The sequence below is a fragment of the Thamnophis sirtalis genome, unplaced genomic scaffold (genome assembly GCF_051295495.1).
Source record: "Thamnophis sirtalis isolate CommonGarterSnake01/CBP01778 unplaced genomic scaffold, rThaSir2_p1.2 scaffold_13, whole genome shotgun sequence".
NCBI lineage: Eukaryota > Metazoa > Chordata > Lepidosauria > Squamata > Natricidae > Thamnophis > Thamnophis sirtalis.
Window position 1 is genome coordinate 26507071 of NW_028261393.1, and position 14291 is coordinate 26521361.

Below are 14291 nucleotides of genomic sequence, written 5' to 3' on the forward strand. Positions count from 1 at the left end.
GGTGGTGCAGAGCAGGCCCAGCTGTGCCACTTGCCAAAGGAGTGTGGCCTCACAACCCTGAAGTTTTGGAAGTGCTTCCAAGTGTTTTGACTGAAAGTTCACAGAAGAAAAGTAGTTCCTGGAATTTTCCCACACATCTGCAACTTATCTTGTCCAATACTGCTTGACGTCGCTGTACTGTATATCATTTGAGGATCGGTACTGCAGACACCACTATTGCTGGTTGGCTCAAATTGGATTTTTCTTTTCAAATTTACATTTTGTAAGTGGCAAAAAGGCATTTGGGGTATTAATTTATTGGAAAGGTCACACGTTTAGCGTGATGCTAAATGCATTTTGGCATTAACTAGAGAGCATTTTAAGAATGCAAACAGAACAGCCATGGGACAAAGACATCCAGGGAGAGGACTCTACTCTGCAGTCATAAAAACAATTAGTATTCTCCCAATACATTCAATGGTTCCGTTCTCTGAGAGTTATGGATTTTGTGGAATCTTTGGTGCTCTCCAAGCTTGGCTATTTGCCTAAAGATGCTTCATTACTTCACTAGATAACATCATCAGTGCACTCCATCTACCTAGTTGTAATCTGGTTGGGTAATAAAACATCTGCAAGCAAACCTCCAAGCCTGGAGAGCAGCAAGGACTCCACAATTCAACCCTGAGTTATAAATACCCTCTTCTATTGGTATTGTGCACTTTGTAGTCCAACAAAAGGCACTGGATTGAGAAAGGCTAATACAGTAGTCCTTGACTTATGATTGGTTGCTTAGTGACCATTTGAAGTTATGACACATAACACTATCAATAGCATTTAGACTTATATACTGCTTCACAATGCTTTGTGGCCCTCTCTAAGTGGTTTACAGAGTCAGCCCTATGGCCCCCAACAATCTGGGTCCTCATTTTACCCACCTTGGAAGGATGGAAGGCTGAGTCAACCTTGAACCTGGTGAGATTTGAACTTCCAAATAGCCAGCAGCCAGTGGAAGTACTGAACTCTAACCACTGCGCCACCGTGGCTCCACAAAAACCTGCTTATGACCCAGATTCAAAGTTCCAATAGCTGCAGTCATACCATCTCATTTTGGGAACTTAGCAACCAGCCCCACATTTCAACTCTTTTCAGGGTCCTATGGTGACATGAGCATGATTATGATATTTTTGCTGGAAACTTTCAATTTCTGGAGGAAAAAATGCCCCATACATAATGACAGCTGCATTCACTTAACAACCATCATAAAAAAGGTTGTAGAATATGATGTGGTCACTTGATGATCCACTTAACAACCAACATGGCTTACAATGATAATTGGGGCCACAATTATGACTGTAAGTTGCGGATTACCTGCAAGGAGACTAACTATCACAAAGAAAAGTTTCAGCACCACAGTGCTGGACAGCTACTTGAATGACGGGCATACCCAAGGTGGCTTTTAGTTTTCCTGGGGTGGATTTTCACTAACACAACACTCTGAGTGAACTTGGAGGCTACCCCGCGCAGTGAATATGACTTCTGCTGCTGGGTAGTCTCCAAATTTTCCCACAAACAGCACTAATTTGAATTGCAGCGACTTTGCTGCTTTCTGTATAACTTAGAACTTAGAATAACTTTATTGTCACTGATTGTACACTAATCAGCATACATTAATATTTTTTTTTTGCATACAGCTCTCAAAGGGCCACCACCTCTAATATACACTACATAAACATGACTAAATAAATAAATAAATGTACCCACATGCCGTATTTTTCGGAGTATAAGACGCACCAGAGTATAAGACACACCAAGATTTTGAAGAGACAAATTTTTAAAAAAAGTTTTTGCACACTGCAAACCTCCCAAAAATGGCCTGTTTTTCATGAAAACGGGCCTATCCCCCCCCAAAAAAAAGGCATGAATAGCCTTTAGGGGGTTTGAAGAGTACTCTGGGGTGGGGTGGGCAAAAACGAGCAACAAATGGCCCATTTTTCATTTTAAAAAGGGTATGAATAGCATTTAGGAAGATTATAGAGGGTTCCTGGGGGCTGGGGGGTGAAATTGAGCAAAAGATGAGCTGTTTTGTGCTCACTTCTGCCCTCCCCAGCCCCCAGGAGCTCTCTAAAAGCTTCCTACAAGTTATGCATGGCTATTTTGGTGAAGGGGAGAGGGTTTGGGAGGCAAAAACTGCTGTATTCAGTGTATAAGACGCACCCAGATTTTCAGCCTCTTTTTTGAAGGAAAAAGGTCCGTCTTATACTCTGAAAAATAAGGTATATTATATGACACAGAGAAACAACACAGTCTAGTTCGGATGTATACATGTACATGGTGAGAAAAGCGAATCTTGTGAGTTTACTAGGTGGACGGCATAGGGAACAAAGCTGTTACAGAATCTGGTAGTCCTGCTGGAAATACTCTGAAACTTCCTCCCAGAGGGGAGCAACAGAAACAGACCATAGGGTGGGTGGGTTCTCTAACAATGCTTCAAGCTCTAAGCACATGGTGTTTATAAGCAGTATTTTGAATAACAGGAAGCAAGCTTCCTATAATCTTCTCCTGTGTCCTCACCACTCTTTGCAGAGACTTTCTATCTGAGGCACTGCTATCATAAACCAAACAGCGATGCAGCTTGTTAAAATGCTCTGTAAAAAGTGGCTAGAACAGAAGAAGGAGGATGTGCTTTCCTCATCCGATGCAGGAAAGGCTGGTTTGCACACTTCACCAAGGATGACATGTGGAGAGACCAATTTAGATTATCTGTTATCTGCACCCCCAGATACTTAATTCTGTTGACCACCTCTACAGCTGCATCCTTGATACTGAGTGGAGTATGACTATACCGTCTCTTTCTAGAATCTACAACGATCTCCTTTGTTTTATCAACATTTAAAACCAGGTTACTTTTATTGCATCAGTCTACCAGAGCCTTCACCTCTTCCCTATAGGCATCTTCATTGTCATCCCGGATAAGACCCACCACTGCTGTGCCATCCACATACTTCATATTTTGATTCATAACCTACATAAATCCAGAATATAAAAGTAAAAAGTGAAGGTTCTTTCTGCCCAGTCATGTCTGACTCTAGAGGGCAGTTCTCATCTGTTTCCTAGCCAAGGTATCCAGTGTTGTCTGAAGATGTTTCCATGGTTATGTGCAGTGGTGGGATTCAATTTTCTTTACTACTGGTCTGGTTCTGTGGGCGTGGCTTGGTGGGCATGGCAGGGGAAGGATACTGTAAAATCTCCATTCCCACCCCACTCCAGCGGAAGGTTATTGCAAAATCTCCATTCCTCCCAATCAGCTGGGACTCAGGAGGCAGAGAATAGATTGGGGTGGGGCCAGTCAGAGGTGGTATTTAATGGTTCTCCAAACTACTCAAAATTTCTACTACCGGTCCTCCAGAACTGGTCAGAACCTGCTGAATGCCACCTCTGGTCATGTGGCTGGCATGACTACATACTGAGGCACCCAGATTGCTGTGACCTACCTATCAAAGTTGTGCCTATTTATATACTTGCATTTCATGCTTTTGAATTGCGAGGTTGGCAGGAGCTGGGGCAAGAACAGGAGCTCACCCTGTCATGTGGTGCTTGGGTCTCGAACTGCCTACCTTCCAGTCAACAAGCCCAGTGCTAGGCCCCTGTGCCCCCAGATCCAGAGTACAATTCCTGCTAGACCAAACTGCCAAATAGGAATGGACACCTTCCATGAGAGATTTATAGGAAATGAGATTTCTACGTGAGCTTTTTCTTTGTGCTCATGCCTATACCTACTGGGGCTTCTAAATTGTGTTTCCAACATTAGGAAGAGCTCTGGCAGATTCCAAAAACCACTAGTAATAATTTGCACTGATATCCTAAGCCCTACCCACCCACATTCTCAGACACAGATACACCCTTCACAGTTGAAGGTGTAATCTGCCATTTACACTCCACATTTCTAGCCATTGCAGCCCCCCAGTCTCAAACGGGAATCTCAGCCAGACAGCCTTTCCTTCTGTCCACCTTGGGCAGACAAGTCATTTACAACAATCTGTTTCTTGATGAGACTTGATGATCTATCTGAAGTTATTGGACAGGCCTGTAGTAAAGGACGTCCATTTAAATTATGGAGGAACAGATGGAGGAAGGAGGAGGGGATGTGGGTGGCTAATATTTTCCAAAGAACATGAGAAAGAAAGTGAAAGAGGGAGAGAGAATGAATTAGCAATAGCTGAAAAGAAATCTATGTGAGGAAGCTATTCCAGCAGAAAGGTGACCTTCAGATATGAGGGCAAAATGACTATTAAGGTAAGGAGCCCTTCTGTTGTCAGAATATGGCCACTAAAGGCAAAATGTAGAATGCCACAGAAAAGAAAGAAAAGAAAGCAAGAGAGAGAGAGAAAGAGAGAGAGAGAGAAAAAGAGAGAAATAAGGAAGGAAGGAGAGAGAGAGAAGGAAAGAGAGAGAGAGAAAGAGAGAGTGAGAGAAAGAAAGAAGGAAAGTGAGAGAAGGAAAGAAAGAAGGAAAGAAAGAGAGAAGGAAGGAAAGAAGGAAGGACAGACAGACAGACAGACAGACAACATGATTGAAGTAAGATCATGGGACATTCAGCTTGCCTTCCTTTTCTCACATGCCTTCTGTCTGTAGTCCCCAAGGGGGCAAAATAAAGCATTCACCATCCAATTTCACTTCCTCTTAAATAGAAAAATGAGTCCTGATTCTACTACACAGCTGGGGCAGTCCAGGGGAAAAAATATTTTTCTTTATTTTGTTATCATTCTTGTCCTGAATCAGGTTTAATTATTCATGATTGTTTTCTGCTTTATTCTAAAACCCAGCCAAATACTGAATTTAATGCTAGAAATTGGTGCTGGTACTGATAAGAGGGAAAATTGTTGTTATTACTGATAAGGAGAACAAAAAAAAACCCAATCCCTTCCTTCCTACTCCCCCTTCTCCAAAGAAAAACCACAGAAATATCCCTCATCCAGAGCTACTGTGTGCTAAGCTGGTGTCTGACCTTTCAGTCAATGTAGACATCCTGCTAGCTTAGATAGCAAGGTTTAAAAACCAGCCCGTATCTGTATTTGCACATCTGGCCTAGCCCATCTTGCTAAACTCCTGGATTTTTTGCACCATTTGTCTTCCACTGCAAGGCACACAATGGCTTGGAAACTATAAATCAAAGACAAGGAGAAGGATAGGGGAGAGGCAGAATGACTGGCATTCACTTTACCCTGACGAATTTGCTAAATAAATACATAGAAGCTAAACAATTAATACATTTGTTTTCTTTATAGGTCTCCAAGGAAGGCACTAAGAGAACACATAAATGGAGCAAATTAAACTCAGTTGCACTGGGGAGAGGCGGGGTGGAGAACGAGGAAGGAAGGGGATCGCGCCTCTCCTCAAGCTGCTGTCGCCATGAAAATGATGGTCTCCCAGGGACCCACCGGAATTGAAGATGAGATGCAGCTTCTCAGCCATTGGAGGCTGCTTTTTAATTAAATTGTATCTGATTATTAAGGCTCAAGGAGGCGCTGAGAAATAAGAGCATCTTCCAGGGCTAAGTAAGCTACTAAGCTAAAGAGCTTCTTCTTTCCCAAAGTGGTCACCTGTAAACAACTCCAAGCTGCTCGAAGAATGACAAGAGAGCCTCTGTGTGTGTGTGTGTGTGTGTGTGTGTGTGTGTGTGTGTGTGTGTGTGTGTGTGCATTACAATATTGCAGAAGCAGAACTGAGAAACCACAAGCTACAATCCCCAAATCTAACATTTCCCCCCCTTAAAGGTAAATGTTCCCCTCAAACATATGTGCTAATTGTTCCCGACTCTAGGGGGCAGTACTCATTTCCGTTTCAAAGCTGAAGAGCCAGTGCTGTCCGAAGATGTCTCTGTGGTCACGTGGCTGGCATGACTAAATGCCGAAGGCTCACAGAATACTGTTACCTTCCTCTTCTTCTGGTTGGTTCAAGCTCTGAGAAGTTCTGTTTGACTCTGTGCTAAGTTTGGTCTTATAAAACTAATTGGCAATTAGGTTTCTGGCAGCATTTCAAGGGAGATAAAGGTGGGTGCTTATCAGCATTACCCTGAGAGACTGTGTCAACTCGAGCAGACATATGTCTGACTCTTCATAGACTGTTGGGAAAGCATTGCAGGCTGTGAATAACCATAATCCACAGCCATATAAATAAAATAGGGGTTTTGGGACTAAGATTGTGATTTATGCTTTCTCAGGAAGCCTAGGTCAGAACACTGCCATCCTTCCCTCAGTCTGTGCTGAGCTTGAGGAATAGATGACAGGCAGGAATTTTTTTCCTCCCCATTTTCCTCCCGTTCGCCAAAAACCCTGCATTCCGAACACTGAAACATGCGTGGGTTTGAGGACTCAAAAGGAAGGTTTAATGTTTCAGATGTTGGACTTCATCTTCTCAGGTCCTAAATGGGGGTGTGGATGGAGTCCACCAGGGCGACTAAGGATGTCAGTTTGTATTAGACACAATCCCAAAAGTGCTTTGTCAGAAAACAACTGGGCTTTCTTTGTTTTTGCTTGAAGATGTTTCACTTCTCATTCCAAGAAGCTTCTTCATTTCTGATTGAATGGCGGAGAAGGGAAGGATCCACCATTCAGTCAGAACTGAAGAAGCTTCTTGAACAAGAAGCGAAATATCTTCACTTCTTGTTCAATAATATTTAGGAAAAACAAAGAAAGTTCAGTTGCCTTTTTAAAAGAATATTTGGGACAACCTGGATGACTGAGAATCTCAATAGACATGAGACTCAACCAGACTCAATCAGAGATGCTTGAAGTGAAGCTACCAAGCTCACCTCTTCCTTTACATTGGATCACATTTTTTTTTCCAGTTGTGGAATTTAGCATGAATTGCAAATTTTAAAAATGCAAACATTGGTTTATGTATGTATGTATGTATGTATGTATGTATGTATGTATGTATGTGTGTGTGTGTGTGTATGTACACACACACACACACACACACACACACACACACACACACACACACACTACGAGCCGAGATGGCGCAGTGGTTAGAGTGCAGTACTGCAGGCCACTTCAGCTGACTGCTATCTGCAGTTCGGCGGTTCAAATCTCACCGGCTCAAGGTTGACTCAGCCTTCCATCCTTCCGAGGTGGGTGAAATGAGGACCCGGATTGTTGTTGGGGGCAATATGCTGACTCTGTAAACCGCTTAGAGAGGGCTGAAAGCCCTATGAAGCGGTATATAAGTCTAACTGCTATTGCTATTGCTACATATACACATACATACATACATACATACATACATACATACATACATACATACATACATGGTGGCTCAGTGGCTAAGACGCTGAGCTTGTTGATCAGAAAGGTTGGCAGTTTTCTCCTCTTTTATGTCTTATGGGAGGGGCCAATCATCTCCAAGCCTTACTCCCGAGTTGCCCCTTTTTTCTTAATTGTTCTTGCCTTCTGGCAGCTCTGCGCATGCACACACTGGGAACAGACTTCCCCTGTTCCTCTGCTTCACTCTGGAGACTCTGGAGACTCCAGAGGCAGCACATAACTTCCAGATGGCCTTGGTCCCCTCTCTGCCTCCAACGCAGAGCCCTTGTCCGAGCCTTCCCCAGACTCCAGGACTGGCCCATGTTCCTCCCTAACCTCCTCACTGTCTGACTCTGCTGCCAGCTCCACAGGCCGCCAGCGGACCACAACAGACAGGCAGGAAAAATCCCCCTCCCCATTTTCCTCCTGTTTGCCAAAAAGCCTCCATTCAAAACGCTGAAATTTTAGAATGGAGGAGAGGGCATGTCCAGCTCACCGAGTCTAGCCTGCTACACCTCAAAAAAAGGAAGAATGCCTCAAAAATAAGCCCAAGTACTTATTTTCAAGTCTAAAAGAAAATAAGACTCGGTCTTATTTTCTGAGAAACACGGTAGCAGGCCTCAGGGTAATGAGGTTTCACAGAGCTGTCCTGAGCCCATAAAGTTTGTTCCTGACAGCCGTTATGAAATTGAGATACAGAGAACCAATCTGGGGAAAAAAAAGGTCACCAGTTTCATCAAAGCAAGTGAGATTGCTAGACTCCATAATTGTCTGATTTGGAAACTAATGTTCTTAGTAATGCAAATGCTCTAATCTGCATTTCACAATGCTGATGCTTCTAAAAGGTTTTTTTTTTTTTTTTTTTAGGATTCATTAGGAATGAAAAAGTAAAAAAGAAAAAAAAGGGGGGGGATTCTGCATGCTTCCCACTATTTCCCCCACTGGTTGCCTTCCACATGTATCTGGACAAATTTCAGAATTTCAACCTGGTCAGTCTCAACGTATGTTAAAAAGAATAATAAGATATGAGAACAAGTGTAGAAAAAGGGTAAAAAGTTAAAGGTAAAGGTTCCCCTCGCATATATGAACTAGTCATTCCTGACTCTAGGGAGCAGTGTTCATCTCTGTTTCAAAGCTGAAGATCCAGATCCAGCAAAGACATCTCCGTGGTCATGTAGCCGGCATGACTAAATGCCAAAGGTGCACAGAGCGTTGCTACCTTCCCTCCAAAGGTGGTCCCTATTTTTCTACTTACATTTTTACATGCTTTCGAACTGCTAGGTTGGCAGAAGCTGCGACAAGTAACAGGAGCTCACTCCGTTACGTGGCGCTAGGGATTCGAACTGTCGAACTGCCGACCTTTCTGATCAACAAGCTCAGCGTCTTAGCCACTGAGCCACCACATCCTCCCTTTTTAAAAACCTTTGTCTAAAGTAATCCTTGACAAAATGCAGAGCCTCACCAAATGTGGAAGTACCTAACTCTCGGCTAGGTAAACTCCACATTTCGGATACCCTTAAAGTGTCAAAGAAGAAGAAAAAAGATTGTCTGAATTTTACTTGATTTTAGAATACTGATTTGGGTAATTTTATTGGATTTTACATGGGAGCCATTCAGGTGCATAGGAGTCTGGACAAACAGCAGCTGTGCACAGAGGGATTTTACCACTTCTTCACCACCACAGATGGAGGCAGGGACCTCAAGAGGAAGAAGAAATTATCCAAGCATTTTTAAAAGCAGAACTTCCCACTCAGTGATGGGGGTTCCACAGTTAGAGAATCACCCTCTTAAGATTTTTCTTGGGAAAAGAATGGCAATGTGGAAAGCCAAAGAGGCTGCACACTGCCACAGGATTGACAGTGAATGACATGATAGTCAGGCTTTTATGGCTAAATAAGTACAAGAAAATTATGCTCCAGTCCTGAGAATGTCTCTGAAACTCTTCAATTATACATGACATTTCTAAATCAAATAGTTTTATGAGGGGAGGGGAGGAGAGGAGGGGAGGGGAAGGGAACAGAGGAGAATAGAGGAGAGGAGAGAATCTGGTAGAGAACAATGGAGAATGTCTCTGCCTAACATTATCTGTCAAGACAAAACGATCTGTTAACAAGTCAGGATTAAAATTCCATTAGAATTCTGGCTGGGATTCAAGCTGTTTTCCAGAAATGCTTACAATTCCTGACATAGTTCCAACCTGAGCTGATGGAAGTTTACTCTCTGAAAGCCTTGGAAATTTCTTTCAGACCAAATCAAAACCTAATCCTGATGAATGTCCAGAAGGAAATTACCTTCAAAAGTCAAACTTCTGTTAGGATCCTAATGGGACAAATGAACCACAACTAGAAATATTGTAGTTACTTTAGGATTCATCCACTGGATATAATGAGACGTGGTCATTGTCGGGGCAGAAATGTTATTAAATGAGCATAAATATGAATCATAATATAATTGAACACACTGGCACTTTGGGAGCTCCAGAAAGTTTCTTCCATATTTAAGTCTCCCTTAGCAGAGCTATTTAATGTAATTAGATCCAAGCTATCTTTGTGCTGGACCAATTAGAAGCCTGAAATATTAGAGTGTTCATCTTTCCATCATCATGTTCTTTAACATTCTTAGTATGTTCTGCCTCAAAATGATTTTCCAAATGTGTACTATAGGTTGCTTAGGCCAGCATAGACAACAACTCTCATGGCTGCAGACCTTTGGGAATGGCGGTGAGGTCTGAAATGGGGAGAAGATGAAAATTGTGTGGGATGACATTGCAGTTACAGGAAAAATCAGGATCCCTTCCTTCCATCCATCCATCCATCCATCCATCCATCCATCCATCCTTCCTTCCTTCCTTCCTTCCTTCCTTCCTTCCTTCCCTCCTTCCCTCCGTCTCTCCCATACCATGCCTGCCTGCCTTTTTCTATGTTTCCTTCTTTCTTATTTCATTCTTTCACACTTCCTTTCTTTCTTTCCTTCCTTCCCTCCCTTCCTTCTTCCCTCCCTCTCTCCCATACCATGCCTGCCTGCCTCTTTCTGTGTTTCCATCTTTCTTATTTCATTCTCATTCACTCTTCCTTCCTTTTCTTCCTCCCTTCCCATCTTTCTTCAACTCAGGCACGTAGCAGCACTTAACCCTTTTACTCATTTATTTTTATTTAATTCATTGGATTGGAAAGGCTGGCTAATTCTGAGCACCTTGGCTCTCGCATGGAAGACCATTAGGAAAACCCCATGCTGTAGGCTACACTGGAAAGGTGAAGAAGGCAACAGCCAATCCCGGCAAGGAATTGAGCTTAATTGGAAGGCTCCTCGCATACATATTTTTAAGACTCTCTTAAAATTATGCCAAAGGGTCTTTTTTTCCCTTGTTCAAATATATGCAAATTTCATATTTCAATTTCAGCAGGAAAATTTACTATGGCACAGTACTTGAGTAAAACAGTTCAGTTGTGATCAGCATATGTGGGACTGATTGGAGTAGATTGTAAGGGCGATACTGAAATATAACTCTTATTTTACTTGTCTCTATATTAAATGATTTAATTTATTCCAAGGTCATTTTGAATTGTTTTTAAAGGATTTTAGTAATAATTTATGTTTGGAACTCTGTACTTTGATATGGCCTATGAGCTAATCCAGGGGTCAGCAACCCGTGGCTCTGGAGCCGCATGTGGCTTTTTCATCCCTCTGCTGCAGCTCCCTGTCACCGGTCAGCTCCACAATTGATAGGGGTTCTGGTTAGGGCAGGTAAAGAAAAAAGGATGCCGCACTAGGAGGAGACTCTATGGTAGGGGAACCGGACTTCCGGTCAGCTCCAGAATTGAATGGGGGGCTTCTGGTTAGGACCTTTGTGGCTCTTTGAGTGTTTAAGGTTGCCAAACCCTGGGCTAATCTATAAAGTAAGCTAACTGACTATCAGGAAAATTTGGTGAGACTTTCAACCATGACTTGATGATAGAATGCATTACCTGTTTGTGCCATATACACTCCTGGTTCATCTGCAGATCGTGGCCACTGGGTTTTCACCTTCTGATCCTCTTGGGCACCATTACCTAAAAAGAGGGAGAGAACCATGAACAGCTGTGCGAGCCTCAAAGCTGAGGGAGCGAGTGGAGACCTTCTCCCCAGGGAGAGGCCTCTGCCAATGTCTTCTCATGGTGCAACATACTATTCCAGTGCTATGGGTGTTTAATCAGCATATCAGCATCAACCACAACAATATTCATGCACTTTAGCAAAAGGCACATGAACCAGTTTTCTCCCCCACCCCCATCAAGCTTTCGCTGCATTTTCAAACCACCTCAGCAGTGGTGGGATTCAAAAACTTTTACTACCACTTCTGAGGGCATGGCTTGGTGGGCATGGCTTGGTGGGCATGGCAAGGGAAGGATACTGCAAAATCCCCATTCCCTCTCAACTCCAGGGGAAGGATACTACAAAATCCCCATTCCATCCCCACTCCAGGGGAAGAATACTGAAAAATCCCCATTTCCTCCAGATCAGCTGGGACTCGGAGGCAGATAATAGATGGGGGTGGGCCCAGTTAGAGGTTCTATTTGCCAGTTCTCCAAACTATTCAAATCTCTGCTACCAGTTCTCGAGAACTGGTCAGAACCTGCTGAATACCACCTCTGGTGTTCAGAATGGCCAGAGAAGAGAAAGGAGGGTGAAGTGGAATGGAATGGAATTGCAGAAAGCATTCCTTATATCACAGGGACATGTTAGGGTCAATTTTCATACGGGACGGATGAAATGTGTCGAAGATATTATTTTAAAAAATGATCTGAGAAGAGATGTAAAGAAAAGCAGCATCGTGCAAAGACTCTCAGAGGTTTGCAATAATAGCAAATATCCGTAGCTCAGGTGTAGGATGAAGGTTCGGTCTCCCAGATTGTGAGTTGGTTTCTGAACGTTTCATTACCAGGCTAGGTATTTTCAGTAGAGCTTAGGGGATGTCAGTGTTCTTCAGTTTATAAGGGCTTCAGGTGTGGGTGTGTTGAGTGAGAGTTAGTCAACAGGGAGTCTTGTGACACACCCACACCTGAAGCTATTATAAACAGAAGAACACTTGACACCCCCTAAACTCTGCTGAAGATGTTCCCTAGCCTAGTAATGAAATGTTAGGAAACCAACTCACAAGCTCTGAGAACAAACCTTTACCCTCACTCTCACAGGTATTTATATGGATCAGCATAAATAGCTAGCCATACACAACTTGGACCAAGAAGAAAGATAGAGAGGAACACTAAGGCATTTATAAGATGGGGGAGAGAGAAGGGGGAAGAGAGGGAGAAAGGGAGGGAGAGCGAGAGAGGGAAGGAGAGAGAGGGAGGGAGAGGGAGAGGGAGAGGGAGGAAGAGAGAGAGGGAGGGAGAGAATGGGAGGGGGAGAGAGGGAGCGAGGGAGAGGGAGGGAGAGAGGGAGAGAAAGAGGGAGGCAGAGGGAGGGGGAGAGGGAGGGAGAGAGAGGGGGAGAGGGAGGGAAGGAGGGAAGAAGGGAGAGAAAGAGGGGGAGAGCAGGAAAGAATATGTGAGTAAGCTTCCATTTTTCAACTCTGAAATTCTAAAATATCCTGTGAAACCAAGTTATATGAGGATTTAGTGACAAGAATGATATTCACGGGAGTGATTCCAAACTACCCAAATGGGTATTCAACGACTACTTTGTATTAACACTGTAGCCTCCTGGCTAATACAACATTGCCATGTGCTTAATCAAATTGTATTTCAAGGAGTTGATATATTTTGATTTCCCCTTCATATTAGGAAATATCTAGAATGGACCTCAGCATTTTACAGCCATATCAGGCCCTTGAGTTTCCCTGCCCTGCCCAATGTGAGGTCAAACAAAAACTGGAAATCCAATGTAAATAAGGGTGTTATCGGGGCAGGAGAAGATGCTGAGTAGTGTCTGGCTCTGCACACTCACCCTGCGCTCCTTCAGTCTGCTGGTGGCCACTGAAGGAGCAAGAGAGAAAGCACTTTTCTGTGCCTCTACAGCGCTCAACCCTTGCCTGGAGCAGCCTAAGCAGTTGAAGTGATGGAGTTAGAATATAGAATAACAGAGTCGGAGGTCTTCTATTCCAACCTTCTGCTTAGGCAGGAAACCCTACACCACTTCAGACAAATGGATATCCAACATCTTTAAAACTTCTACTGTTGGAGCATTCACAACTTCTGGAGTCAAGTTGTTCCACTGATTAATTTTTCTAACTGTCAGAAAATTTATCCTCAGTTCTAAGTTGTTTCTCTCCTTGGTTAGTTTCTACCCCTTTGAGGACATCAAATCAGGTTGCTTTTGTTTGGTCCTCCACAACAGTCCCAGTTTCTTATGTGGGCCCTTGGGGAAATTAATTGGTCATCCCTGGTCCTGAAGCTTGTAGATCATTCAGTACTCACTGGTTTCTTTCATTCTTGCTAAAAGTGTGTGTGTGTGTGTGTGTGTGTGTGTGTGTGTGTGTGTGTGTATGTGAGAGAGAGAGAGAGAGAGAGAGGGAGGGAGGGAGGGAGGGAGGGAGGGAGGGAGGGACTTCACAAAACTGCAGGGAGTCCTGCCTTACTAAACTTTCAATCCCCCATTCTGGAGTTGTCTAGCCAAGGTTAGATTTTGCAATATCGTAACCAGAGAAGCAAGGTCATAAAATGTTAGGGTCAAAATTGAGCCATGCTGGCATAGTGGTTAGAGTGCTGTACTGCAGGCTCCTTCTGCTGATCACCAGCTCAAAGTTGACTCAGCCTTCCATCCTTCTGAGATGGGTAAAATTAGGACCCAGATTGTTGGGGGCAATAGGCTGACTCTGTAAATCACTTAGAGAGGGGTTGTAAAGCACTGTGAAGCAGTATATAAGTCTAAGTGCTACTGCTATTGCTAAAATTGCTCATAAGATGCAGCTTCTGCACAGGCTTGCATGCTCTGTGCTATGCATTAAGGGCCTTGGAGTATCTTTGCTTCTTAAATGGGTTTCCCAGCAGCTGAGGGGAGGGGATCTTGTTCGGTACGTTTCTTTTTGGA

The 14291-nt window shown here is 43.5% G+C and overlaps 1 protein-coding gene across 4 annotated transcripts in view; it reads right to left on the reverse strand.

Annotated features, from left to right (window-relative positions):
• ADGRB2 (adhesion G protein-coupled receptor B2) overlaps positions 1 to 14291 on the reverse strand; it is a 253569-nt gene that overhangs the window by 182126 nt on the left and 57152 nt on the right. For all 4 annotated transcript variants that reach the window (XM_087727880.1, XM_087727881.1, XM_087727879.1 and 1 more), the window contains exon 2: positions 11249 to 11332. In XM_087727880.1, coding sequence (XP_087584006.1) covers positions 11249 to 11332 — 84 coding nt within the window. The remainder of the gene's footprint in view (positions 1 to 11248; positions 11333 to 14291) is intronic.